This window comes from Setaria italica, chromosome VII (assembly GCF_000263155.2).
Source record: "Setaria italica strain Yugu1 chromosome VII, Setaria_italica_v2.0, whole genome shotgun sequence".
NCBI classification, from domain to species: Eukaryota; Viridiplantae; Streptophyta; class Magnoliopsida; order Poales; family Poaceae; genus Setaria; species Setaria italica.
The window spans coordinates 33,137,133-33,164,269 of NC_028456.1; the positions used below are offsets into that span (position 1 = coordinate 33,137,133).

The 27,137-nt window shown below is 43.1% G+C and overlaps 5 protein-coding genes across 5 annotated transcripts; 2 read left to right on the forward strand and 3 right to left on the reverse strand.

The window, feature by feature from the left end:
- The first annotated feature begins 5,495 nt into the window (after positions 1-5,495).
- Positions 5,496-6,365, forward strand: LOC101782490 (dirigent protein 22). The gene has a single exon (XM_004977179.2). The coding sequence runs from the start codon at positions 5,521-5,523 to the stop codon at positions 6,061-6,063; it is 543 nt and encodes a 180-aa protein (XP_004977236.2). The 5' UTR covers positions 5,496-5,520; the 3' UTR covers positions 6,064-6,365.
- A 2,707-nt stretch (positions 6,366-9,072) lies between these two features.
- Positions 9,073-10,257, reverse strand: LOC101782901 (myb-related protein Zm38). The gene is made up of 2 exons (XM_004977180.2): positions 9,929-10,257; positions 9,073-9,828 (listed from the first exon to the last, which is right to left on the reverse strand). Exons 1-2 carry the CDS (start codon positions 10,189-10,191, stop codon positions 9,429-9,431), a joined length of 663 nt encoding a protein of 220 aa, XP_004977237.1. The 5' UTR covers positions 10,192-10,257; the 3' UTR covers positions 9,073-9,428.
- A 4,304-nt stretch (positions 10,258-14,561) lies between these two features.
- On the forward strand, positions 14,562-19,759 carry LOC101783307 (protein-tyrosine-phosphatase PTP1). Its single transcript, XM_004977181.1, has 9 exons — positions 14,562-14,934; positions 16,069-16,150; positions 16,267-16,349; positions 16,451-16,588; positions 17,659-17,784; positions 18,322-18,464; positions 18,542-18,683; positions 19,180-19,249; positions 19,374-19,759. The coding sequence occupies exons 2-8, from the start codon at positions 16,072-16,074 to the stop codon at positions 19,246-19,248; spliced, it is 780 nt and encodes a 259-aa protein (XP_004977238.1). The 5' UTR covers positions 14,562-14,934; positions 16,069-16,071; the 3' UTR covers position 19,249; positions 19,374-19,759.
- A 1,140-nt stretch (positions 19,760-20,899) lies between these two features.
- Positions 20,900-21,728, reverse strand: LOC101783714 (dirigent protein 22-like). Its single transcript, XM_004977182.2, has one exon. It carries the CDS (start codon positions 21,606-21,608, stop codon positions 21,078-21,080), a length of 531 nt encoding a protein of 176 aa, XP_004977239.1. The 5' UTR covers positions 21,609-21,728; the 3' UTR covers positions 20,900-21,077.
- Positions 21,729-23,469: 1,741 nt separating this feature from the next.
- Positions 23,470-24,310, reverse strand: LOC101784119 (dirigent protein 22). Its single transcript, XM_004977183.3, has one exon. The coding sequence runs from the start codon at positions 24,249-24,251 to the stop codon at positions 23,721-23,723; it is 531 nt and encodes a 176-aa protein (XP_004977240.1). The 5' UTR covers positions 24,252-24,310; the 3' UTR covers positions 23,470-23,720.
- Between the last annotated feature and the right edge of the window lie 2,827 nt (positions 24,311-27,137).

The window sequence follows — 27,137 nt, forward strand, 5'->3', positions numbered from 1 at the left end:
GTTGTAGATGTTGGTGTATTTCCTTTATGTAAAAATGGTTAAAATTAGAAAATTTGGCTTAGGATAAATTAAAATGACTTACATTTTGGAATAGGGATCAGTAGTAGACAAAAATCAAACAAACAATCATGAGCTGGTAAGCGAATTAAGAACTTTTTTTGGCTGAGCAATCCCTTGCAAGAATCGAAATTGTGTGGGAGTTGTATCCCTTTTGTTTAGAGGTGCCGATCGACTACATTTCTCGGCATATGGTAATGTACATATATGTCAGCTGAATTAATTTTTTGGCATTGGAATTCTCTCTCCCCGGACATATTTGTTAGCGACTTTTTAACATTAGTTGACTAGGGTCATCGGTAGGTAGCCCTTACCTGCCCCTATCTTCTTCCACTTTTTATGAGCAAACTTGCTGAATTGGAGCAATTTTGTAGGGACGAAAAGAAGCAGATCAATCCAAGAAACAATGTGCACACCTGCCGAAGTGAGCATTACGCCGTTTGTCCATTGACCTTTGAATTCTACTTACGCTCACTTTCCTTGCATATGAATAAGCCATAGTCACGTTGCTTAATTATTTTCTGTATTATTACTAGTGGCTTCTTAGGAATAATGTAACATGGATATGTCCATACATAAATCTTTTAAAACGAACCGGCAGAGAGGCAGATCAATAGCTAGCAATGGGTAGCCAGCAAAACAGTTAAGCACACGATCACTGTTAGTTAGTCATATGTATATACAGTAACAGAACTCTTTTTCGCAAAAAAAAAAGAATGTATTTACAGAACTCTGAAGAATAATTTAATTTGGCTATATATGACTTCAATTAGTTCTGCGACAAATTAAAATTAATTTAATTACGTACGAGAATTAATCAGAGACGATTAGAGGATTCGGAGCTACGGCTACCAGCAGCATGCCATGCAGGAGTGGTAGGTAAGGCGCATGGTGCTGATGATGATGAGACGATTTGAGGCCGATTGCCACCTACCGCTTTGGTAGGTACGCATGCATGGGCTACATGCTCAACCTGCCCGCCTGGACCCTCTACTGCGACCTATGTTACTATGATTATTCTCCCTACACTACTTGACTGCTTCTTCTTGCAGCGACTCATCATAGATGCATATGTGTAGTCATTTCAGCTTACATATGTCAAGGGAAAATACAAGTTCAGCTAATAATGACATGTACGTACTAGTTTCTAGGAACCAAAGCAAATGGATAGATGTGCAAAAGTTGATGCCTTTCAGACGTGAAGGTTGTTAATTGGAGCAAAGGTTGTTAATTAATTGGAAAAGAAAAACAGAAATTTTCTAGATCTCAGGTGAGCCAAATCTTACTAAAGAAAGTAAACTATACTCCCTCTCTTCCAAATTGTAAGTCATTTTTAGCTTTGCTCTAAGTCAAACTTATCTAATTTTGACCAAATTTCTAGAAAAATATACTAGCATCTACAACATAAAAAAATGTACAATGAATATATATATATATATATATATATTATATTGTGTATCTAATGAAAATAGTTTGATGTTACGGATATTTGTGTATTTTTAATAAACTTGGTTAAAGATAGAGAAGTTTGACTTAGGACAAACCTAGAATGAATTATGATTTGAAATGGAGGAAGTATTCCACAAAAATTAGAAGTAGGGTTTGGGGATTTGAAATGGAGCATAGTGACATCAATTCAGATCATTCCAACCTGTTAGCAAATAATGCGAAAATAAGATCAAACACGAGACACGATTTTACGTGAAAAACCCTTGCAGGAAAAAACCACGGACGCCAATCGGCGATCTTCACTATAATGAGAGAGTTACAATGTAGGGAATACAATGAGTCGTCTTGCTCTTCCCGTGCGGCTTACAAGATATATATATATATATATATATATATATATATATATATATATATATATAGGGTGGACTAAACTGACTACAGTCAAATACGAAAATAATTTCGTTGATCACATAACCCGAACCGTGAGCCCTCCAAGCGTCCCCACAAGACTCACATTATAATTCGGATAACAAACTCCACCTTGAGATGAGTTCCATCTTGTAGGAAATGAAGTATCATCAATGAACTCACTTCAATAATAAATAATCACCGACGCCAAAAGTCACTAGGACTTAAACTTTAACACCAACCAAGTTTGAGCATAGCTCAAACTCAGCTATAGGAACATGCTTAATCATCATATCAGTGGGATTGTCATGAGTATTTATCGTGCATACTTTAACATCACCTTTAGCAATAGCACCTCGAATAAAATGATATCTCACATCAATGTGCTTTGTTCTTTCATAAAACATTTGATCTTTAGTAAGGAAAATAGCACTTTGACTATCACAGTGTATAGTAATGCAAGAAAAAATCCCTCAAAGCTCAGAGTATAAACCTCTCAACCAAATAGCTTCTTTACAAGCTTCAGAAATAGCTATATATTCAGCTTCAGTAGTGGACAAAGCAACGGTAGCCTGTAAACTTGCTTTCCAACTAACAGCACAACCACCAATGGTGAAAACATAACCTGTGAGAGAATTCTTTTTTTCCAAATCACCAGCATAATCATAATCAACATAGCTGACAAGTCCATCTCTAGATTTCCCAAACTGCAAATAAGCATTAGAAGTACCACGCAAATATCTGAAAATCCACTAAGGGAACGCATAGATTTACAATAGCATATAAAGATTTTCTGAACTTTGAAAGGGTAGGTACACTACTACACATACCTTCATCACTGTTGGCCCCCAATCCCTTATCAGCGTCAGCGTCAGTTTTGAATCCGTCGTATCAATTTTGGCAGTGATGGGGGTAGAACCGGGCGGTGAAGCCATATTAAAAAAACAAAAAATTTGGACCCCACCCACTGCCATGCAGCACTGGATCTGGCCGCTGCGCGCCACCGGTAGCACGCTCCCACCCCACCACCATGCAGCACCAGATTTGGCCACCGCGCGCCACCGGTAGCACGCTCCCACCCCACCACCATGCAGCACCGGATTTGGCCACCGCGCGCCACCGACAGCATGCTCCCACCCCGCTGCTGCCGCCGCCACCACCCCAGCAGCATGCCCTGCTAGAGCCCCGTCGCCACCGGAGAGAGAGAGAGAGAGAGAGAGAGAGAGAGAGAGAGAGAGGCAGCTCACCAGATCTGAGACGAGGAGAGGGGGGCTGCCGCTCCTGGATCTCCTCCTGCACTGCCGCTCCTCGAAGCTGCCGCTGTTGCTTCTCGAAGTCACCACTCCTCGAAGCTGCCGCTGCCGCCACCGGATCTCCTCCTGCGTCGCCACTCTTGCTCCCGCGGGCTGCCGCCGCCGCTCTCCTTGCCCCGCTGCTGCTCGTCACTGCAGCCATAAGCTGTGAGGGGTGCACGGAGGGGGGGAGGAGAGGGGCAGTGGCATCTTCTGGAGAGGGAGGAGAGGGGTGGCACGAGAGGAGGGAAGGGGAGGAGAGGGCGGCGGGAGGGAGGGAGGAGAGGAAGAGCGGGGTGGCGAGAGAGGAGGGAGAGTGGTGTGAGAGAGGGAAGGACAGGGGTCGGGTGGGGAGGGAGGGGGGTGGGCCGAGTGGGTGTTGGCCTGTTGGGTGAGTTCCGGACGCGAGGGTTGAGTCAAAATTGAAATTGGTAAAAATTTTGGATCCGTGAACCAACCATCACCGCCGGTTTGTATTACAAGCCGGTGGCGATAGTACATCACCGCTAGCTCGTAATATAAACCGGCGGTGATAGGATGATATCATTGTCGGTTTTAGTTATCACCGCAGGATCATGTAAAAAGCCGGCGGTGACCGCCGGATCGCCGAAAATCGGCAGTGATGAGCCGGCGGTGTGGACATTCTCTCTAGTAGTGGTAGATGACAATTCCAACTGAAATAGACAATGTAACAAAAAAAATCGATGAGTTTCCATTCTATTCAAGACCAAATGGTCACCGGACGTTACATCACCAAAGCACAAGCTTTCCAAAACCTAACACTGTTCGTTTGTTTTGGCATAGGGGCTCTTCTTGCACGTTCATAGTGTGGTCCTATGATTGATCACTCGATCGGTCCTGTTCTAGAAGGGGGGCTACCTACCAAAACATTATCATAGTTTAGGTCCAGTGGAGAGTGTACACAAATCATCGTTTGCCCAATGTAGCTAGGACCATCAGGCACTAGCTAGCTAGCCAGCTCTCCTTTTCTTAATTATATATGCAGTGCAGACAAGAGATGTTCTCGGTACTTGCTTGCATGTGACACAAAACATGTTTTGTATCTTAGTAGGGATATATGTTGTGCTATTGGATGCCAAGCACCTGCCAAAATTGCACGTGTGTTCACATATATAAGTATGATACTAGTACATTCATATGATGTACCTAATACTGCCATGGGTTAGGGGGATATATATGAGACTTGTTGGTGTTAAGTGCTCCGACAGTCACATAGCAGCGTTTATTGTGGTTGGGTTCTTTACCCGTACGTGAGAATATTCTTGTTCACACTGCTACCGAAAGACCTCATCAGAGGATGATGCAGTTTCATCACTATACTAGACGCATATATATGAAGCATGCATAATTGCATATGGATGTCGAGTGTCGACATGCATACATTTCGACAGACCTAATCTCTAACCTAGATAAAAACATCGTCCCGAACGACATGCATGTATACGGACTAGCTATGAACACTCTCATATTTTTTAACTTGCATTCATGGATGGAAAAAAAATATGATTATAATTAACTCTGTTTCTTACTTATTAAGGCTGGTGCAAATATCCACTGTGAATAAGTGGTATCTTCAAGCTTGGCTGACGCGATTCCTTGTAAGTAATAAGCTGAGTTCACGGCCATGCTTGCAAGGGTGCATCAGAGCCGAAGATGATTTTCGGTGCAGACATAGCAGTCAGGACTCCTAGCTAGAATAATATATTTGGAGTACGTTCGAGCTGGAGATGGATCGCTGAGATGTGTGCAAGCTAGCATCGATAGATGGATCACGAGCTCCTTCGAATTCGAGATGGTGAAAAGAGAAAAACGTGATCCATGCATTCCTTTTAGCATTCTGGTACGACATCGTCCCTGGTGTTGATGTGCTAATAATTGATTTCCACCCATTATAACCTACCTGGCATTCAGATATATACATGCTCCTGCTAGGACGACGCATCACCTGCATGCCTTCCTTATCTGAATGGCTTTATCTGATCGCTGCGTTCTGCTAGGAGTATGCATGCATTTGTCAGGACTACTATCACCAAACGTTTCAGAGAAACGTAACCACCGCCATGGCCCCAACACGCTACGCTACGCCGCGCCATGCACGCGGAAATTGTTTACTCGTGGTAGAGCTCAACAGGCCAACAGCAGATACGACACGAATTGATAAAAATATTCTCGCGTGCATCACCTTGCACGAATGGAGTATATGCTCACTGCCGGATGCATATATATATACAACGCCGAGGCAGCACACTCATCATCGAGCAACACTACCACTGCTGCCGCCGCCAACAAGTGCATGCGCGCCATGGCCGCCGCCGCCGCCGCCACGCTCCTCCTCCCTCTCCTCCTGTCCGCCATGATCACGGCTTCTGTGGCGGCGGCGGGCGAGCAGGAGACGCTCATCAAGGTGTACTGGCACGACGTGGTGAGCGGGCCGGACCCTACGGTGGTGAAGGTGGCGCGGGCCGCGACGACCAACGCCTCCAAGACCTTGTTCGGCTCCGTCATGGTCATCGACGACCCCCTCACGGAGGGCCCCGACCTCGGCTCCTCCCGGCTCGTGGGCCGCGCGCAGGGCACGTACGTCAGCGCCGGCAAGGACGTGCCGGAGTTGGCCATGGCCATGACCTTCGTATTCCAGGGCGGGAGCAGGTACAACGGCAGCTCCGTCGCCATCATGGGCCGCAACGAGGTGGGCGCCGACGTCAGGGAGATGGCAGTCGTCGGCGGCACCGGCGTCTTCAGGTGGGCGCGCGGGTATGCGCAGGCCAGGACGCATGCCTTTAACCTCAGTACTGGCGACGCCACCGTCGAGTACAGCCTCTTCGTCAGACACTGATCGATTATATATTGTCGAGGAAGCACTACTATAATACAATAACGGCTACAATCTTGTGTGTTTGACGGCCCTGGGTACTTAGAGCCTGATTGGTTGCTTGCCTGCCAAAATTTGGGCCATTTGGGCAAAAAACTTACCAATATTTTGGTAAGAAAAAGGGAGAAGTTGCCAAATTTCGGTACCAAACCAAATAGTAGCTAAAAGATTGGCTTGCCAAAACTCTGGCATGCCAAAAATTTGGCAACAAACCAATCAGACTCTTATTTGCATAAGCAACTATATGTGATATACGTGTTGTGTCATTTTACTATCTGGTAACTAGTACTCCATCTGTTCGAAATTGTAGGTCGTTTTGACTTTTCTAGGTTCATAGATAACCTAGAAAAGCCAAAAGACCTACAATTTGGAATGGAGGGAGTAATTATTTTTTTAGCCACGTTTATGCAAAGCAGATAACATAATTTTTTTTGCTCTTCTTGTTGGACTAATCTTTTCTTTACATTTAGATCCCTTTCTGAACAAGGAAAACATATTTTATCAGCTTTAGATAGTAATTTCTAAATTTTCATTCAAAATTCTGACAATTAAAATCTAAATCTTGTAAATGTCAAATTGAAAAAAAACAGAGAGCGACTAACATAAGTTTGGACCATGCAAATATCAAATTTTGCCATCAAAGTGTAGACCTCACTAGCTACTCGACCATGCAATTTTTTTGTTTAGCAATCTTGCAGTATATGCTCCAATCCTAGCTTCGGTAGATATTTTCTTGCGCCTGATTAACTTTTGGGCTGCAAAGTGCAAACACTGTTTTTTTAGTTTAGATCCCTAGGGAAAAACAACAATTGTAACATTGTTTCGATAAAAAAAAATATATGCTCTTTTAAGTTCAGACCATGCAATTATATGAAACCACAACGCTCTGCCAGTGTACCATTTTCGATGTCATAATGTCATACTATACATACATTTTCTTGTTGGAAGTGTTGAATTAATACGCCTACTAGTATATGAGTGACTGATTAGTAGTAAACGAAACTTTGATGGTGTCGATTGCAATGGGTGGTTCACATTTGGCGGTGGTAATTGGTAGTTAGAAGCAAATGGACACCCATAGTAGTGCCTATATGAACAACAGCCCTTAGTATAGTGCCTAGCTAATATAGCTCCTTTGCCACGTGAGCACTGCTGCTTTATTTGCACTACTTGTCTGTATGGCAGCTGCCCCTACAATCATCTTTCTACAAAATCTCTAGTACTATTATATTATTCTTTCAGTAGGTTGGGAGTTGGGACAAAATACTTGCTCTCTTGAGAAAGTGATCATCAGTGGGCCTTCACCTTCTAGAAGCTATTCTAGCCCCTGAGTGACTTCCCTAGGTACCAATGGTGAAATGGACTCATATAACTGTCCCTGTCTGACTGATAGATGCATCAGATTTTATGGATGCAGTGATTCGCCTAGTGCCAAATTGCCCAAGTAATTTTCAAGAGTACTTCACATTAAGGGAGTGCGTTTAATTGATCGACCTCACAAAAGAGATAAAATCTCACCGCATGTCACATCAAAGATGGAGGGTGCACTAAGCTCGCCACTAACCCCTTCTAGAAGCTGGGTAGCTAGCTAGCGTTGGTTGATCAGGTACGTGCACAAGAAAAGCTCAGGCAGATCTTTGTCATGGCATCACAATTGCACCTAACGGAAAAAAGGAGTATACCTGTTACGTTGAACCGATATATTAACCAAATTATCGACCAAGCTCAGGCAGATTCTTTGTCATGCAAACAATTCAATTCTCACATATGATATGATAAAGGATAAACTATATGAAAGGTTCTCTTAGTCTCTATATATCATTTGCATAATATAGAACAACCTTGTCGTGTTAAGTTGTGTTTCATGGTATTCGTCAAAGAGAGATAGGGAATAATACTAGAAAATGGAAAAATCCTTTTGCACTTCTATTTGTTCTTTTTTGAAGCAATAGCAATGGCTATGGTGGTATGTGACATCCCCTCGATCGTGATACCTCAAATGAAGAATTAACAGGGTAAACGTCTAGTCCCAAACAGATAATGTGAAGTTCCTGTGTGCGGATGTGTGTTCTGCAATTTGAATAATATGACATAATATTGTCTTGTAAAACTCTAGTGAACTTAGTTTTAAGTATTCTTCAATTCCTTTGTTTTCTTAGTGATAAATCCAGCATGCCATAATTGATTTGTAAGGTCCACAGAAATTTGAACAAGGACGACTAAAATACTTCCTGCAATCACAAATAAGTAAAATTTTGAAGTTACCTTATGTCAACTATATATTTTTAAATTGTAGGAATCACATCAATTATTTATGACTGGAGGGAGTAGAAACCCTTTGCATACGGTGTTATATAACCATACATGTACCAAGTGGAAATATTAATGTATCTTTTTTACAGTTTGTTATGAAGTGGCCAATTTATATGTCGTCGACTACATTCTTTGTATGGTTTTTTTTTGAAAGATGTCTTGTTGATGCAAATACCTAGAAATTTAGGATGTCCAATTTAGAATGTTTGTGTAGGGTAACTATAATCCAAACCCTATCAAGAAGATTTTGGGAGAAATCCTCCCATTCTAAACAGGCAAAAATGTGCACCTATATTCATGCTGAATACGTTGTTTTCCTTCAGGAACAAATTATGTTTATTCCTTTTAGAGGTTATGTTAGTTGTCCTTAGTAACAGTAGAAATATCTGTATGTATACTTTGTACCACCGCTAATTTATAGTGCAAGTTAGCATCTACAACCCATTCATCATGAACTCCATGATGAGTACGTATTCGCTCTTCATCTAGAAGAGAATTTTTCTCTCTTGTCCTTAGGATATTTGATGGTGTGGTAGGTAAGATAGCTGATATGGCCACCATTCAATAGTATGTGTCCTTGCAAAAAAAAAGAAGAAGAAGCTCAAATTTAACCCCAAATATGTACTTTACTTGACAAGAGTTTGTGCTGCTTTTCCCAAACGCCGATCTAGATGCTGATCTGGGATTCAAGCAACGAACAAAAGAGCATGGCGTCATCAACCGAAAAGTAGAAAAGGCCAGCAAGGCTATTGCAGACAGATAGCACTAGACCAGCGGGGCATCAGTTTGCATCAAAAGGTTTGAAAGATCAAAAGTACTTCCTCAGGATTAATTATCATATCATGGAGTTCTGCCGCAAACAAGGATTTTCATCACCATAAGCCCTAATTAAACGAGTCATACTGTCATAGTCGACCTTGATCTACCTGCATGGCAGAAGAAGAGAAGCTAACCATCGCCCAGGCGCCACGCCGCCTTGCAAGTCCAGGCACACGCATGACGCATATCCTCTTCCTCTAGCTTTTCCTTGTGGGTGTAGTTTCCTCTACAGTCGCGCTGCTTGTCGCTTCTGCTTCTTGCGTCGCCGTCGGCAGTGGCGACGGCGACGGCGGATCTCTCGGCGGGCTTATGGCTAGGTTGAGGTCGATGCCGCCGTGGTGCGGTGCGGACACGCTGTCATCGTCGCTGTTGTGGCAGCAGGCGCCGCTGGTCTCCGGTGAGCAGCTGGAGCGCGCCGCCGGTTGGTCCTCGGGACGGCTGCTTGGTGCGGCAGCAGCGGCGGCGGTGACACTGAGCGGACGGTGCGTCTTCGGGTCGATGCCGCGGGCGAGGAGCTTGCGCTTGATGTGCGTGTTCCAGTAGTTCTTGATCTCATTGTCAGTCCGGCCCGGCAGCCGCCCGGCGATCTGAGACCACCTGTTTGGATTGTTTCACACCACCGTAAGAATCAAGAAAGACCCAAATAAAACAGAAATCTAATTCAACTCTAATCTTTGTAGTAATTAACATAGAGTACTTGTTTCCGAGGATCTGGTGGAGCTTGATGATGAGGTCGTCTTCTTCCTCGGTGAAGTTGCCGCGCTTGAGGTCGGGGCGCAGGTAGTTGATCCACCGCAGCCGGCAGCTCTTCCCGCATCGCAGCAGCCCCGCCGCCTTGGGGAGCGACCTCCAGCAGCCTTCGCCGTGGGCCTTGATGTAGGCGACGAGGCGCTGGTCCTCCTCCTTGGTCCAGGCGCCCTTGTTCGTGTGCGCCTTCTCGCAGCACGGCGACCTCCCCATGCCTGATGCTTCTCTATCGATCTCAGCACGAACCACGGAGTGATAGACCTGGATGTGTCGTCTCTGCCTGCCTCTCCTGATGGTGAGTGTTGTGAGAAGAGAGAAAGTGGCCGGGGCCGTTTATATGTGGAGAAGAGAGAAGTGGGGCCCACTGACCCTGATCGCTCCAAGTCATTTGACTGAGTAGGTATGGTATGCGCAGCCCTAGGGATGGATTTGGTTTGGTGGGTAGCTGTGCTCCTTAAGCTCTCATAATTCTGCTCCGGTTCCTATATACTACGCCCAAGTTCTTTTTTTTTTACTTTTTTTCTTTTCCTAGGCTTAGATGTTTGTCTCGGGGTAGTAGGTATCCATTGCTGTTAATCTAACGTCACCCATGCAATATTGTTTTGGACACTAATATGAAAATCTTTCAGTGTATATGCTGAAACATGACCAATCCTCATGTACATTCTTTTTTTCGGGGAAAATCCTCATACATATTTATTTTCATAAATACTTCCATATATAACATCTTAAGTCATTGCAGTATGTTGTATAAATCTATTACACTGAAAAATGGGTGCTGAGTGAGTTGTTTTTTCTTCTATGTACGTATGTATGTACGTATGTATGTATGTTAGATCAATTCTACTAATATCATTTTCATGTATTTAGTAGCCGAAGTTTCTAAAATTTGTCTGCAGGCACGGCATGCCTAAATAACATCTGGATCAGAGGGGGTAATATTGTCACACAGCAGTTGATATGCCTTTCAGACAGCAGTAACTGGTGGGTAAAAATATCATGCTTCCATCATCACACAGCAGTTGATGCGCCTTTAATTTCAGACGTGAATGATGTTTACAACACGCGGTCAATATAATGGAGCGTCGTGAATACCAACTGAAGAACGGAGACACCAAGTAAGAGGACTCGTGGTCAGCGCTCAACTTTTCAGCACTGACAGCCTTCCGTGGGGAGTATATATGAATTGAAGCTTAATTTCTCCTTCTCTTCCATATGCAGGATCTTTTGATCAAGCACGTACATAACCAACGAGCGAGAGAATGTAGAACACCTGGAAACTTTGACTGATCGGTTATCTGTATTTTCTGGACAGCGCCATCTGTAGTTTGCATATATGATCTTGCACTTCATCAATTCGAAGGCTTTGAATTTGTCAAGCAAGAAGGTTTCTTTGAACATTGAAGAAGCCGTGCCAAGAGAATCATTTTGGAGATCACGACGAGGACCCATATGCCTTCTTCCGTGGAGCTCTGAACCTTAAAAAAATAAACGAAGACTGGACGGTGATGGACAAAGCATTTTATCGGCCAACTTGTGTCACATCGAATTCCAACAGATCTTTGCTTTTTCAAAGCGAATCATGCACGAAGGCTTCTCCAAAGAAAGCGCGGTACGCAAAACTACTCGATTTGGGAACCAAATTTTTTTTTAGCTATTTTAAAGTTTTGGCTGGGGACTATTACGGAGCAATTGCTTGGTAGCCATTAATTCCAAAATTTTGCATGCAATCTATTGTTTGCTATCGATGTCTCATGCAATGACATATATGGTCTATCCATATCACTTACAGTGGTAAATAAAAGACTGAGAACTTAGCAATGGCAGCAAAGGAATTTATCCCTTTAAAAAACGCATCGACAAAATCCGAATGGGGTCGAACAGTGATACATCACCTAACGACAGAAGCTGACCAAAATACCTAATACTATTCCCTGAACATATGGCACACGCTTGCTCGTTTCATAATGTGGTGGTCCGGTTGATCGTTTTGCTGGGTTTTCTAGAACGGGCTACCTACCAAGCTACCTCTCGTCCATATCATAGCTTAGCTATATGTATAGGCCAGGTATCAGTTCGGCCAATCTAGCTAGCTAGGACCATTTGGGTACCAGCTCAATTATTATATTGTTCTTATGCACATACAGTGCACGCGAGATATTAATTTGCAGTACTGGCATGTGCCACAAAACATTTTCAATTTATATATGTTTTGTTGTGACATTTGATTCAAGGTAAACATATACCCAACATGGTCATCGGGTGATGTACAGGTTAACACATATAGTACTACTAAGGAAAGGTTGATTAACCTCATGGACATCATTATTTGTCGATTCTCGCACCACACAACATATATCTTCGATTGTGGTTGGCTTCCTAGCAGCGTGAGAATATATAAGCATGCATATTAAATTTACTTCTCTCCACCTATGCATAGTTCTTAGCATATACTCCCTCCATTCTCTTTTGATAGGACTATTTGCAAAACTAAATTTTTCTCTTTTGATAGTCCTATTTGAGGTGTTGTCTCGGGTTTGGCACAAATGACTGTTCCATTCCAGTAACTCCTCTAGAAAAATAATTGGTGCATGTATATGATAACATTGATACCAAGGTGCATGTATATGATAACGAGGAGTACATAATGACATGATTCATTAGATTATAAGTAAGGTTCATTTTCCTTGATCGTTGTGCCAAGATGAAATAGGTCTATCAATAGAGAATGGAGGGATAGTTTCAAAGAACTATGCATACTCGCCTCAAAAATAGAACTATGCATACTTTATCAAAAGGTACACATTTTCACACACTAAAGAATATGCAGGGTCCATGTTGCTTATTTGCGATATATAAAGTACCTAAAATGTAGTTTTCCAAAGGTTTGCACAAACCTATTTTAAAATGAAGTATGACATTTCAAAAACTAGCAAGGTATAGCCTCTTTTCTACTATGTGCATTTTTAAATGTATGGCATTTAGGACAAGCTCATTAGTTTAAAATGAAGTAATTATCTTGTCCTAAATGACATATATAAAAAAAACTGAGAGAGTGTAGCAGAATCTCCATGTCCACATTACGTCATTAAATACATCCCTCAAGGCCTCAACGCCCATGAAAAGAAAGAAGTCAAATGTTTGCATGCGTCAGACTAGTTAAACTGGTAAGACGATGCTCCTACAGCTATCATGTGTGCAGGGATTATCCATATTATTGTCATGCATACACTGACGTCCAATATTACGTGTTCTTCTTACTTTTCTTGTTACGAGATACGGTTGAATAATAGCTACCCGGCCGAAAACAATTCTTCGCGATACGTATGTCACTGGATTATGCTTTGCTGCTAATTTATGATCTGAACTCGGTATCTTTGTGTTCACATTTCCACATCACCTTATTGATTGCAGTTACAAATGTGCATGCGTGCGTGCATGAACTCGTACGACTAAATCGGAGGGATGATGGGCTATATTTGTTTCCGCTTATAAACAGCTTATCCGTGAAAATAAGCGAGAATCCCACCAAACGCCTTACTTATTTTCTAAATTCTTGCTTATGTGGTAAGCTGTTTCATTGATTTGAACTACAAGAAGCGAGAAGCGAGAAAATCTTCGCTTAGATTATAATCCAAGCATGGCTGAGAAAAGCGGAAATAAACAGGGTAGATATCAACTCCAGTAGTAGTCACGCAGATGATGCACAAGTGTCGACATGCACACATTTATATCTAGCCTTCCAACAAAACCTGCTCCCTAAGTTCATTTTTATAAACTACTTCCTCCGTTTTAATTTGTAGGACGTTTTGATTTTTTTAGATACATAATTTTTACTAGATTTATGTCTAATACGTACATAGTAAAATTTATGTTTGAAATAGAGAGAGTATATTTTGTGCGTTCAAGCTAATGCTTTGACCAACAGTTACTCCAAGAATATATATGAGATATGTTCCACGAAATAGCTAGCATAGTTTTTTTTTCAAAAAAACAAAACAGATAGGGGTAGCTTCCAATTGTATTTAAAGAAAGAAGAAGTAAGGCCAGACTAACAGCATGTGAGTTATGTCATAAAATTAAAAGCGTACTATTTTTAAAAGAAGTGAGTCCAAACCGGACAGAATTGATAGCATAGTTGATTTCCTACTTAAAGCACTCCCAATGGATTATGATTTGTAAATATTAGTAAAATATTATGAAAGAATATATGATCGAAGATCAATTTTTAACGTAAAATAGAACGCCTTATATATAAACTAAATGGTGGAAGTCGTTCATATGCTTTATTATACCATGTTTTTCTAAGGAACTCCTTAATTACCTTGACATTTCCAAAACAAAAAAAAAAGACTGCTGCCGCATTGGCGTTTGGGGTCGGACAACCCACTTGGCCCAAGCACGTGCGAATAAGGCCCAAATAGGCCCATCTATCGGGTGCCCGCTATCCCTGTTTGGAGGATTTTTTTTTATCATTTTTATATCGTGGCCGGTCATTAATTAATCCATTTTGCCATCCACCCCTGCGATTTCTGCTTATTGATTGATACATGCCCCCCGGCCTCCCTCCCCACGCCACAAGACATCTCCGACGAAGCTTCGCGCGTCCTCCGCCTCCCCTCTCAAAGCGCCGCCACGACCCCGCAAGCCACCACGGGCAACGCGGTGGCTTCCCGCGCCAGCACCGCCTCCGGCGGTGGCGGCGGCGGCGGCGTCCTTGCCAAGGTGAGGGCCGCCGCCAGCCTCTCCAGCCGATCGCAGCCGCGGCAGGAGCTGGGATCCTCCTCCCGGGCCCCAGCTCCCGGGGCCGCGTTCGACCCCTTCGACGTCGATGCCGACCCGCCGTCACAACTGGAGCTGACGCCTGAACAGGTCGGGCACTGCAGCGATGCGCTCGCGCACTTCGAGAAGAGGAAGAGGCGGAGTGACTTGTCAGAAGAGTTCGGAAGCCTCTCGGTATGGATGATTATTTGTTTTGTTCTGATTGGTTCTACCTCCGTGACTGTTTTGAAATTTGTGCCACGTATGGGCTGACTTGTAGCTCTCCTATAATCTAGCTTAGAACTAGTAGGATTGGTTTGCTTTGTTACTACTGTCGTCTAATCTAGCGAACTAATCAGCAATTGACTGTTAATTTATTGCATTATTGTACTGTAATTTCGTCTGTTTTCACTACCTTGTGTGGACATTACACACAAGTTACAGAATAATTAATCCTACTCTTGGTATGGATGATTATTTGTTCAATTCTGGTTGGTTCTACCTGCCTGATTTAGGCATTTGTTTTCTTAACGATGTATTGCTTTGAAGCAAAGCACTGGTGCTGCATTGCTTTGAAGTGAAGTGTTGGTGGTCTGATGCAATGATATGGCGTGCCATATATGGGAAGCAGGATAAGTAAAATGCTGTAGCTAAACTGTACTACAAAATACTTTAAAAAACAGTAGGTTGCCTGGACATTCATTCATGGAGAATGCTGTAAGCAACAGAATATCGCTAATACCAGGCTTGAGTTTGAATTGTAAATGTTAAGTTTGTTGGGATTTTATCAAGATCACTTAGTTTAAGGACTTCCATATCTTCCTCTTTGTCAGCTACTATGGATAGATTTATTCATATCATTGTTGCATTTCATTTCAAATAGAGAACTTCTGTTGTTATATCTTCCTTTATTTTATTTTGGTGGACTGAATTTTATTTCATTCTATAAACCTTCATCTTTAATCTTGTAGTTTCGGTTTAAATTTGAAATAGGCGTTTTGTTAACATAGCAAATTTGAACAGCTACATGATCTTCTGTACAGGGTGCTCTTCATTGTCCAATTAAGAGAGCTTGATTTTGTTTTTTTATAAAAAATCATGAAGATCAATAGCAGTTGTACTGATGGAGGGTTGGGGACTGTAGCTTCCTCCTTTTAACTTGAGAAACTATTCTACATAATTGCAATCCATTTCCATCTAATGATTTTCATACTCTTTTTAAGTAGTCATCATGTTAAATATGTTATACAGTGTTCTGTTCAATGCTTTTTTTCGTCATCATGAAAGTAATACTTCAAGGTATTTCATGTTCTATAGTCAATTTTTCAGGACATGGGACTGATGAAAAGGATTAGTGTGGCTCATTATCCTGTTAATAGGGAAAAGAATCGCTATATTGATGTCTTACCATGTGAGGTTCTCTACCTATGCTTGTAATTGTGGCGATTTTTATTGGTGTTCACCTAGCAAGATCCCTTTGGATTTAAAGCATTAGGAATTTGAATCTGACTCCTTCCTTGTCTCTAGTTGATGATACCAGGGTAAAACTGAAATCCACAACAACCAGTTTGACTTCAAACAATGATTACATCAATGCAAGCTTCATAAAGGTTAGTTCAATGTTCATGTATTTGTTTTTTTAATGCAATTCCTTTCTATTGCCTTTCTCATGGGATAATTCAAAAGCTTAAGTCATGTATGAAACCTGCAGGCTACTGAGGACAACAGTGTTGCAACATTTATTTGTACTCAAGGTCCCCTAGTGAACACATTTGAGGATTTTTGGGAAATGGTCTATCAATATCAGTGCCCTGCAATTGTCATGGTCACTCAATTCGATAGTGTTAAGGTTTGTGCTTGCATTAAATGACCTCAGCAAATTCCATTTAATTGAGCTGATGAACAGATAAAATGTATCATGCTGGTATCTTTTTAAAGTGTATAACCTCCCGTTAATGTAGTTATGAACAGAGAGGTGGATCAATATGAATGAATATCCAAATTCAAGTGTGGTAGTAGGCTCGTTCTGAACTTTAAATCTAGCATAAGCACAGAAATTCATTGCAACTGGAAGCGCTACAACTAACAATGTTCCATTACCACAACTAATGATATTATCAGACCATGGCATGCATGCCATATGATATAAGCATAAACTATGCTCAAAAGATAAGAAAGGTAGGAAATTATGTGATGAAAAATATGCAAATCTAGAATTCATTTGTGAGAATTCCTTTCAGTTTAGTATCCTCAGTCGTGCTGTTCTTTCGTCTTTTGACAACGTGTTTTCTCTGAGACTTATGCTGTAACCAGTTCCTGGTGTACTTTTAGACATATCACTTCTTTCAGTGATGGAATTTCGCGAGATTCTTTGTTCAAAAATAAAATAAATACTAAGAATTTGAAAAGAAGCTTACATTCTCAGATGTTCCAGATTTTCTTAAATGCATTTAACACCAGCAAGTGGTGAATCTAGGTGGCATAATGGTCCTCTTGTTAATTTGAATGTTTTTAGTCAAAGAGGATGCCATAGGTCCTTGGAAGGAGAAATGGAAAGAAAACTACTTGTACATTGGCTTTGCTAGTGAGTACTGAGTAGACAGTATTTAGCCCCAGTAAGTTGGTTGGTGGTACAGGCAATTAAGTATCATCTATTTTTTGGGAGGAAAATGACTAAAACTGAGAGTTTTTTTTAAGCTTCTCTATGCCTTTTAGGTGGGTTTCGTGTTTACCTATCTTGAATGTTAGTTTTTTTTATGCACCCTTGGGTTTGTCTTTGTGAATGTATTTGGATATTTATGGGTAATGATGGTGTACTTTCAACTGTAGGAAGGTCTACTGGTTTTCACTGTGCTCTGTGAAAATAAATATTTCCTCTGATAAATGCCTGTTAATTAAATTATATTTAAATTGTGACAGTGTGATAAGTATCTCCCACTGCACAATGGGCGAGGAGCATATGGAAAATATAATGTTAAGATTATGAAAAAAAGAAAAGATAACCATCAATTATGGCTGCGCAACGTGCAGGTGCAAAACAAGGAGGTAAAGAAGCTTGAAAGACATTCATGTATGCATTGGTTCATTGTTCCTCCTGATTTTCTCACCAATGACTTCTCTTATTTATGAAAATTCATACATGGATGTCAATTCTGCTTCTATAGGTTTGTCCAATCTGTTAGCCATCTCAACAACAGATAATTTCTTCAGAAACTTAATATACATGTTCTCTCTTAGGAAGCGGTGATGATGTTAAGTTCTGTTGTATTGGATCTCCTAATTGGTTAGGCATCCTTTCTTATTATTTGCGAACTCACTGTTTGTAAAGATCTCAGTTATTGACGAATTTGCCATAACATTGTTAGTGACAATTTGATATGATTAGAATTTTGCAAAATTAAAGATCGCATTTAGTTCTCATGTAACAAAACAGGTGTGGCCATCCATCACCTCTTTTGATGTTTGCACTTATTGTATTTCTCCATGGTGGTCAAATAATTAATCTTGTATTGCTTATTAGCCCTGTACATCTATAGGCATTTCATGATGAAAGCTATTCTGATTGCTAATTTCATAATATAGTCAGGCAAGGTCCATTCTGTACTCCATATAGAATATCCTGATTGGCCCGACCATGGAGTGCCAACCAATACTGATGCTGTACGACAAATCTGGAAGCGACTACATCACATTCCAACAGAACATCCTATAGTTGTACATTGCAGGTTTGTTTCACCTTGATGCCATCTCAACCTGTGCATGCCTTTTATTCTCTTAACACTGTTACTGTATCTTTCTGCAGTGCAGGTATTGGAAGAACTGGTACTTACATCACCATCCATACTGCAATTGAGAGAATCCTCCTTGGTGACAAAAGGTCTTATGATATTGTTAAAACTGTAAAGAATTTCAGATCCCAACGACCTGGAATGGTCCAAACTGAGGTGGGCTCTGCTCTTTTCTCTTTACTTCTATGACCTGTTTGTTGGTGGCTCTTGTACAGTTCAGACTGATCAAGCTGAAATATAGACTGTCTCTAACCAACCCCAACTTTCTTAGGATAAAATACTCAAGTCCAGCAATAGTTTGAGCTCATAAAAATGGGTGCTGCCACCAAGTTTCTTTCACATTACAAAACGGTTATTAGTATTTTAGAAAGAGTTTATTTTTGTTACAGTACAAGTGAATGGTGATGTTTTTAGAATTTGAAGGTAAATTTGCATGGGTTGTGGTAATTGCAGTTATGAAATTAGATAGAAAACGCTACAGGACAAATTGATAAAATTATGTCCTTCCCTTGATAATGTAGTGTTTTGCTGAGCCTGCGTCAAATGCACTGTTGATGATTCGTTGGTAACTTAAATAACATCCGTATATTAACTTTCGTTAATTCATTGGACTTCCTACATGATCTAATAGCATGTGTATTCTGCTTTTCAGCAACAATACAAATTCTGCTATCAGGTGATTGCTGATGAGCTGAAATATCTGCTAAACTCAGACCATTGAGGTGGGTCACATAACGACGCTTACAGCAACATAACTGCAGAAGCATTTATTGTGTATTCCTTTTACACATTTACATGCATGGCAAAACTTTTGAGTCTCACTTTATGTTCTTTCCCTGTAGGAAGAACCAAGCGCTCTGTTTTTCATCCGTGGACCTCTGATTACTCCAATGCCGGACTAGTGCATACAGCATTTTGTTGGGTGCATACCTTCTTGCAAATGGGTCCATTGCAGGAAGACCGCGATGACACCTTCATTATGATCACTATTTTTCTATTGTCGTTAGTCGAATGAAAATATTAGCTAGAGGAGGTTTACAAGATTGGACTGCTCGGTGCCTGTAATTCCACTGCAGTTTGAATCATTCTTTAATCTCCCTCAACTCAACGAATTGGTATCTTGGACGAGTCCAGTACAAATGTTGGTTGTACCTTGTTGGACTAGGTTGCGCGCGTTAACCTTAGTTACCTCGAATTCAAGCGAATTGAGTACGCAGTTTCATACTTGCATCACAAACTGTTGGACTACGCGTTGTAGTGAATCTTGAAGGGAGATTCAGATTTGACATGATGCTGAGCATGAGACATGACAGCAACATGCTTGCCACGGTTGCTGAGACGTCAGTGACTCGTGAAGACTCTTGTCATTACAAGTCTCCTTGTTTACTCCAATTCTGGAGCCATCCAGCAAAGGATCGGAGAAGCATCCGTTCAATTTGCTGCCTATCAAAATATCAGAAGCCGCGAGTCCTGGTCAATTCCAGGGCCACTGAAGTGAGTGACCTCAAGAAAAAGTGAGAGTCTGAGAGAGCATGTGCAAGCGCGTGAGGATGGGGCAATGGCAGCTGCCGAACGTACCCTGCAAGTGAAGCAAGGAATGGCCCTCTCCTCTCTTTACAGGAGGAACCCAATTCCCTCGTCTCTTGTATTATTATTATTGAGAATTTGAGATGGAACCAACAATGAAATTTTACTTCGCCAATGACAACCGCGAAATTCGGCTTTCGACTTTTGATCTCGTAAACATGCCATTGCCAAATCAAATCAACCAGTTTTCACAGGCAACGCGAGATCCAAGGTTAGTTTTGAATTTGCAAACATCTCACTACTACAAAATCGGTTCCACCGATAACTGAAGATCCATCATAGCCCGGCCACCACATCACAAAGTACCTCCTCGCACCCACAAGATGGTGGCACTTTTCATCGTGTTGATTGGATGAGTCAGCGAGAATGACATGACTAGCACCAGCCTAAGCACTAGAAAATACGGATGCTCTCCCAAGAGATGGCATCAACGTTGTAGATCGGCAGTAGTATGCCAACAACCGAAAGCATCACATATTGTTGGCTAATTCCACTTTAGTTGTTTTTCCAACTCCAACGGAGCACCAAGTAATCAAGTCAGTTACAACAGCACTGTCAAGTAACCACTTCGTGATGGATGTATTTGGCAAATCAAATTGTGTGTAACAAGCTGCAATCTGATCGCTTAAAAGTGGTTTTGTATCCAAGCTCTTTCTTTTTTTCATAAGGCAGTTTAACGCCCAAGGGAGGCTAATCTTGTAGCTCATATTTTACCAAGTCAGAGTGTGAATTCACCCGGGTTGAACAACCACCTAGCTTTACTGTTGCACTTGCACCTATGCTGGTGCATGTAAATGAATGGATCTTTATTAAATTTCCACCAAAAGCAGCACAAGAAACAAAAGCTAATTCGAATCTGATTCTTCTCCATGAATTCGTCTATGTCCCTCTCGTAACAAAGCACAAAATGTAATCAAAGCGGACGCACGGTCGATGGATCGAGCAGAGCACTCGGATCATCGATCAGTGCTTGATGTAGATGTTGTACTCGACGGTGGCGTCGCCGGTCTTGAGGTCGAAGGTGTGCGTGCGCGCCTGCGCGTACCCTCTCGCCATCCTGAACACGCCGGTGCCCCCGACGACGGCCATCTCCCTGACGGCGTTGAACACGGCGTTCCGGCCCATGATGGCGACGGTGCTGCCGTTGTATTTGCCGGCCTGGAAGACGAAGTTCATGTTCATCATCAGGGACACCTCGTCCTTGCCGGCGGCGATGTAGGTGCCCTGCGCGCGGCCGAGGGGCTTGGAGGACTTGAGGTCGGGGCCCTCGGTGAGCGCGTCGTCGATGACCACGACGGCGCCGAAGCCCGTCTTGGAAGTGTTGGTGACGGCGGCGTGCGCCACCTGCACCGCCGTCGGGCTCGGCCCGCTCACCACGTCGTGCCAGTAGAGCTTGATGTGCGTCTGCTTCTCGCCGCCGCCCGACGACGCCGCCGAGGCGGCGGTGGTGGCCAGGAGGAGAGGCAGGAGGAGGAGGGGAACGGCGGCGGCCATGGCGCGCGCTTGGCGTACGTTGCTGGTGGTTGTGGTCCTTGTGGACTTTGTGGTGTGGCGATGGAGTTCACGGGCGCGTGATTTATTATGCGCGTGCGCGACAGGGGCAGTGCAAGCTGTGGGGAGGTGGTTTGCTTCGCTGAAAATATTTGGTCAGATGCCATCATCGTACAGGGTCCACAAAGCAGGTACTTTCTCATGTATCTAGAAGGTGATGGGTGAAACAGGGAAAGAAAGGGACGTGGGAGCGTCCGATTATATTAGCCAAAGTTGCTAAATTGGGCTAGTGTTTAGTTACTCCGCCATACGGTGGTTACAGTTCTTCGGTTTCGAATTGCAAGTCGTTTTAACTTTTTTTCAGAGTATTTTTCAGAGCATAAGGAACGGACCGCGCTGGGGAGCAGAGATCACGGACCGCACTGGGGGGAGCAGAGAGCTTGGTGGCGGGTCCACGAAATCTGCATGAGGTGACGGGAGGTGCTGGTTGGTGTAGCCGTGTCGCTGGGGTCGGTAGCGGTTTTGGGTGCTCGTGCTCCACGGCCAGGCTTGGCCGGTCGCCGGCGCTCGGTCTGACTCTGACAGCATGCATGACGAATTGACGACCATTTTTGCAGGAAGGGAACGGAGAACTGGAGCACGCCCTGACCCGTACCACCACCCCTGCTCTCACTCTGTTTGAGGTTCCAACGGACCGTCAAATACGGAGAGCCCTGTCAAGTGTCAGGTCCGGCAGGGTAAAACACGGAAGGGATTTCAGTTTCAACGTGCAGGGGAGTCAACCGGCTTGCATGATCGGGAGTGGGTGATGATGTCTCCGCATACTTGGAGGGGGCATGCCCGTCCGAGCTGAGCCGGTCAAAGTAGCTGCGCTTTGGCACTTTCCAAAGGGTCCCATTATTACAGCGAACATGGTGGTGACACGCGTTCGAGTGCCAGTAGAACACCATCTCTCCTCAACGTACCGTGAAAATCTATTTAGTAATAACAGCCTAGCAGGCATTGTGATGCTTGACACTGTCAAATAGTTTGGCCGAGACTTCTTTTTTTTTCTTTTGTCTATAAAATTATGAAGTAAGCAAGCTTAGACACGCACAGTGTGGCTAAAAGCTATCGCATTTTATTTTATTTTATTTTTTGCAAAAGGGAGAGCGTGCGGAGGGAGGCAACGGGAGCAGATGGTGTGACGATGCTTTGCAGGGTGCGGTTGTGGAGTGCAGGGCAATGATGCGCCAGCGGACAACTACAGAACGTGGAATGCACGCGAGGGACTGTGATCTCCGTGGCTTTTTTTTTCTTATTTTCTTATATTATGAGTCACTAAAGAACTTATTTAAATGTTCTTCTACAAATTTTCTTGCAAAAATTTTATTAGAAACTTTTCTCGCAAAGCTTTTTCAAATGTTATTTAGGGGGTGTTTGGATGCTAGGGGCTAAACTTTAGCAGTGTCACATCGGATGTTCAGATGCTAATTATAAGAATTAAACATGAGCTAATTATAAAACTAATTGCAGAACCCCTAGGCTAATTCGCGAGATGAATCTATTAAGCCTAATTAATCTATCATTAGCAAATGGTTACTGTAGCACCACGTTGTCAAATCATGGACTAATTAGGCTTAATAGATTCGTCTCGCGAATTAGACTCTATCTCTGCAATTAGTTTTGTAATTAGCCTATATTTAATACTTCTAATTAGTATCCAAACATCCGATGTGACGGGTGCTAAACTTTAGCGGGTGGTATCCAAACACCCCCTTAGATAACTTTTTCCAGGAAAGATTTTTGGATAGTAAATGTAGAAAAAAAAACATGTGATATAATGGGGGCGATATAGGTGTGAACACACACGTTCACACTTGTCTGAATGTCTGATGGTGTGTCAGGATGCACACTTACGCATTAATAGCATCTAAGAGAGTGCACATCGATCAATCTTCTCGAGTAGTACGGTACAACAGCGCTTTCAGCTCTCGCGCCATTTTTTCACCAAAAGAAACGCAAGAAACCCAAGCTAATTCTAGTTTTATTCTTCTCCATGAATTGAGGTAACATATATAAAATCACTATAACCAGAGCCGACGATGTTACTTGGAGGCTCCATCACTCGGTTAATTAGTGCTTGATGAAGAGGTTGTACTCGACGGTGGCGTCCCCGGTCTTGAGGTCGAGGGTGTGCGTCCTGGCCTGCGCGTACCCTCGCGCCATCCTGAACACTCCCGTGCCGCCGACGATGGCCATCTCCCTGACGGCGTCGAACGCGGCGTTCTTGCCCATGATGGCGACGGTGCTGCCGTTGTATTTGCCGGCCTGGAAGACGAAGTTCATGTTCATCATGAGGGACAGCTCGTCCTTGCCGGCGGCGATGTAGGTGCCCTGCGCGCGGCCGAGGGGCTTGGAGCTCTTGAGGTCGGGGCCCTGGGTGAGCGGGTCGTCGATCACCACCACGGCGCCGAAGGCCGTCTTGGAGTTGTTGGTCACAGCCGCGCGCGCCACCGGCACCGCCGTCGGGCTCGGCCCGCTCACCACGTCGTGCCAGTAGAGCTTCATGTGCGTGCTCTTCTCGCCGCTCGCCGCCGATGCCGCCCAAGGTGCGGCGGCCAGGATTGGTAGCAGGAGGAGAGCGGTCGCAGCGGCGGCGGCCATGGCGAGCGGTGGATGCGTGGACGTGTTCTTGGCCTCCCTCAGTGTGGTGGTGTGCTGATGGCGTTTGCGCGTATTTATGCGCGATGGCGTCAGTTAGTTGCTGGAGAAGCTAACTAATTGGAAGTTGACAATAGTTTACACCGGTAGAAAAATGGGCATAAGTCCTGATTGGATAGGCTCATATATCTCGAAAATTCAACCAGAATTAATCTTTCGAGAATAAAACCCCCTAGTCCCGGGTCATTCACCCGAGACTAAAGACCTCTTTTAAAACTTTTTTCTTTTTACCCTGAATTCTTTTCCATATTAGTTGCTTCACTTATATATATATACACCTATACATATACATCATTAGCGTACACACGCTCGTATTGTATGCATGTCGTGTATATATATTTCATGATAGTACATATACAATTCTTAGTAGTTTATACACATCAAACTAGTATTTTTATAATTACTGTATATATAATAATTTGTCCTCATAATTCTTAGGATCCTCCCGTCGTGGCGTTGCTCGATTCAGCTATTGAAGGAGAGCCCAAGCTCTCTGTGTGAGTGGCTTGAGCTCGAGGAGGAAGAAGGTGGGTGGAGAATTATGTGCTTGGCGTGTTGGGGTGGTTGCTTTCGCTGAAGATCATAGTCTTGCCGTTGAGACAAGGCACGAATCTACAAGGGTCCAGGTTAGAGAGCACATCCATATATATGGATGCTGTTCTTCTAGCTAAAAGGCTAAAAATAAAAGTTTACGAAAATTTCATGGTGTGCCTTCTTATCGGCCAGCCACATCATGCTTCTTTAGGCACGGCCGGATCCATGGTTGTATTGGCCGTCTGAGTGTCCGAGGAATAATGCATCCAATTGATGTGCGAAGAGGTTGATGTAGACCCCCGTCCCGGGCGTTGGATCACCATGCAATGCAACCCTGGCTGGTCGGATTTCTACATCTTGACCTGTTGACTTGGAAGCGAAAATTGGAGAGATCGAGAAGCATGGAAGGTGCCGGAGATTTGAGCTGATTATTCCTGATCCAGCGCACACGCCAGCAAGCAAGTCACTGAGTCAGCAGGCAGGCGTGTAGCACGAATGCACGCACGACTGATGCTCCCGCGCGTCTCAAATTATGTGCTGCATGTCGTCTTAATTAGCTAGTGGAGTGGACTGACTTGTGCCACAGCCAAAGATATTGGCGTATCTTCCAGCATGTTGTTCTGTTGTCGGCCCGGCCTATCGATCCGCAACCACCTACCCGATTGATATATGCGTTAAATGAGCACGTCATTACGGCGCTAAGCATTACGTACGCCTCATGAATCATATCATTTCCGATCCCTTTCGTTCAAACAAAACTCTGTAGCTAGCATCAAAGATCACGCGTCCCAGTTAGGGCCTGTTTAGTTCCCCAAAATTCCAACTTTAGCACTATGCAAAAAGAAAATTCCCCATCATATCAAACTTGCGGTACATGTATGGAGTACTAAATGTAAACGAAATTAAAAACTAATTGCACAGTTTTGTTGTACTTTGCGAGACGAATCTTTTGAGCCTAATTAGTCAATGTTTGGACAATAATTTACAAATACAAATGACAGTTACGCATTTATGGCAAAATGTAAATTTTGCCACTTCCAATTTAGAAACTAAACAAAATGCGTGCATACCAAATAAATGCTGCTGATAGATCGTGCACGGAAAGGCAGAGATCATTCAGTCAACAGCACTAGCACGGCGTGTGCTAGCTGCTCCCTGCCTACGACCCTTACCGGCCGGCGAGCCGTCAAATTTAGCCGGTGTATGTGGCACGTCCAATGACTGCAATATCTTCCTCGTTTGACTTACAAGTGCTGACAGTAGTACATGAATGCATGCATGTAATCGCTCTTAGCTGACAGTAGCATAACGTCATGGATCCATAAGTATTGCAACTTCTCCCACTCCTGATGAGTTTTTTTTTCCCCTTTCCTTCTTTAGCTATGGGCGTGTGATTTGCCCTATATTCACAACTGCTGCATTATTTTCCTAGCTATATTCGTCATTGCGATAAGGGGGTGTTCGGTTCCTGGGGCTAAAGTTTAGTCCGTGTCACATTGAATGTTTAGATATTAATTAGGAGTATTAAATATAAGTTAATTACAAAATCAATTGCATATATGAAGACCAATTCACGAGATGAATCTATTAAGTCTAATTAGTCCATAATTTGACCATGTGGTGCTACAGTAAATATGTGCTAATTATTTATTAATTAGGCTTAATAGATTTGTCTTACGAATTAGCCACGACTTATATAATTAGTTTTATAATTAGTCCTTCTAAAAGGTATCAAACATTCGATGTGACGCGAAAGATTAGATCATGGATCCAAACATCCTAAGCTAGGAGAATACCAGCACCCATTGGGGATGAAGGCTCCTATACAAAGCTAGTTAAGTAACCCAACTTAAAGCCCATTCGGCCCATTAAAAAGCTGAAGTCAACATTTTGATAAACTAAATTCAACATTGCAATAAACTTAGTTCAACATTTTCTAAACGTAAAATCAACATCCAAAAATATCAGATTCAACAATTCATAAAATACAGAACAACAATTTAGAAAAAAACATTGCATTCAACATTTTTTATTGCTTGCTTCAACATTTCTACAACCTGGAATAATCAAATTTTCAAACAAGATTCAACATTTTGAGAAAAAAAATACAGTAACCTTCTTCTTCTTCAACCACGGTAACCCGCGGTGCCCTAGGGGCCGTGCGGCCGGCGGCGCATGGGCCGCGCGCACCACGGCAGCAGCCCGGCCGGCACGCCCACGGAGGTGGCGGCGTGGCCGGCGATGCCCGAGGCAGGGGCGCACGGCGACTGGTGCGCCCGCGGCCGCGGGGCTGCG

Excerpts from the sequence above, each read along its gene's own strand:
- LOC101782490 (XM_004977179.2), top strand. The coding sequence starts at position 5,521 with ATGCGCGCCATGGCCGCCGCCGCCGCCGCCACGCTCCTCCTCCCTCTC.
- LOC101782901 (XM_004977180.2), bottom strand. The coding sequence starts at position 10,191 with ATGGGGAGGTCGCCGTGCTGCGAGAAGGCGCACACGAACAAGGGCGCC. Across the intron at positions 9,829-9,928 it reads CACCAGATCCTCGGAAACAA|GTGGTCTCAGATCGCCGGGC; the intron begins GTACTCTATGTT and ends CAATCCAAACAG.
- LOC101784119 (XM_004977183.3), bottom strand. The coding sequence starts at position 24,251 with ATGGCCGCCGCCGCTGCGACCGCTCTCCTCCTGCTACCAATCCTGGCC.
- LOC101783307 (XM_004977181.1), top strand. The coding sequence starts at position 16,072 with ATGGGACTGATGAAAAGGATTAGTGTGGCTCATTATCCTGTTAATAGG. Across the intron at positions 16,151-16,266 it reads CTATATTGATGTCTTACCAT|TTGATGATACCAGGGTAAAA; the intron begins GTGAGGTTCTCT and ends CCTTGTCTCTAG. Across the intron at positions 17,785-18,321 it reads TGCAGGTGCAAAACAAGGAG|TCAGGCAAGGTCCATTCTGT; the intron begins GTAAAGAAGCTT and ends TTCATAATATAG.
- LOC101783714 (XM_004977182.2), bottom strand. The coding sequence starts at position 21,608 with ATGGCCGCCGCCGTTCCCCTCCTCCTCCTGCCTCTCCTCCTGGCCACC.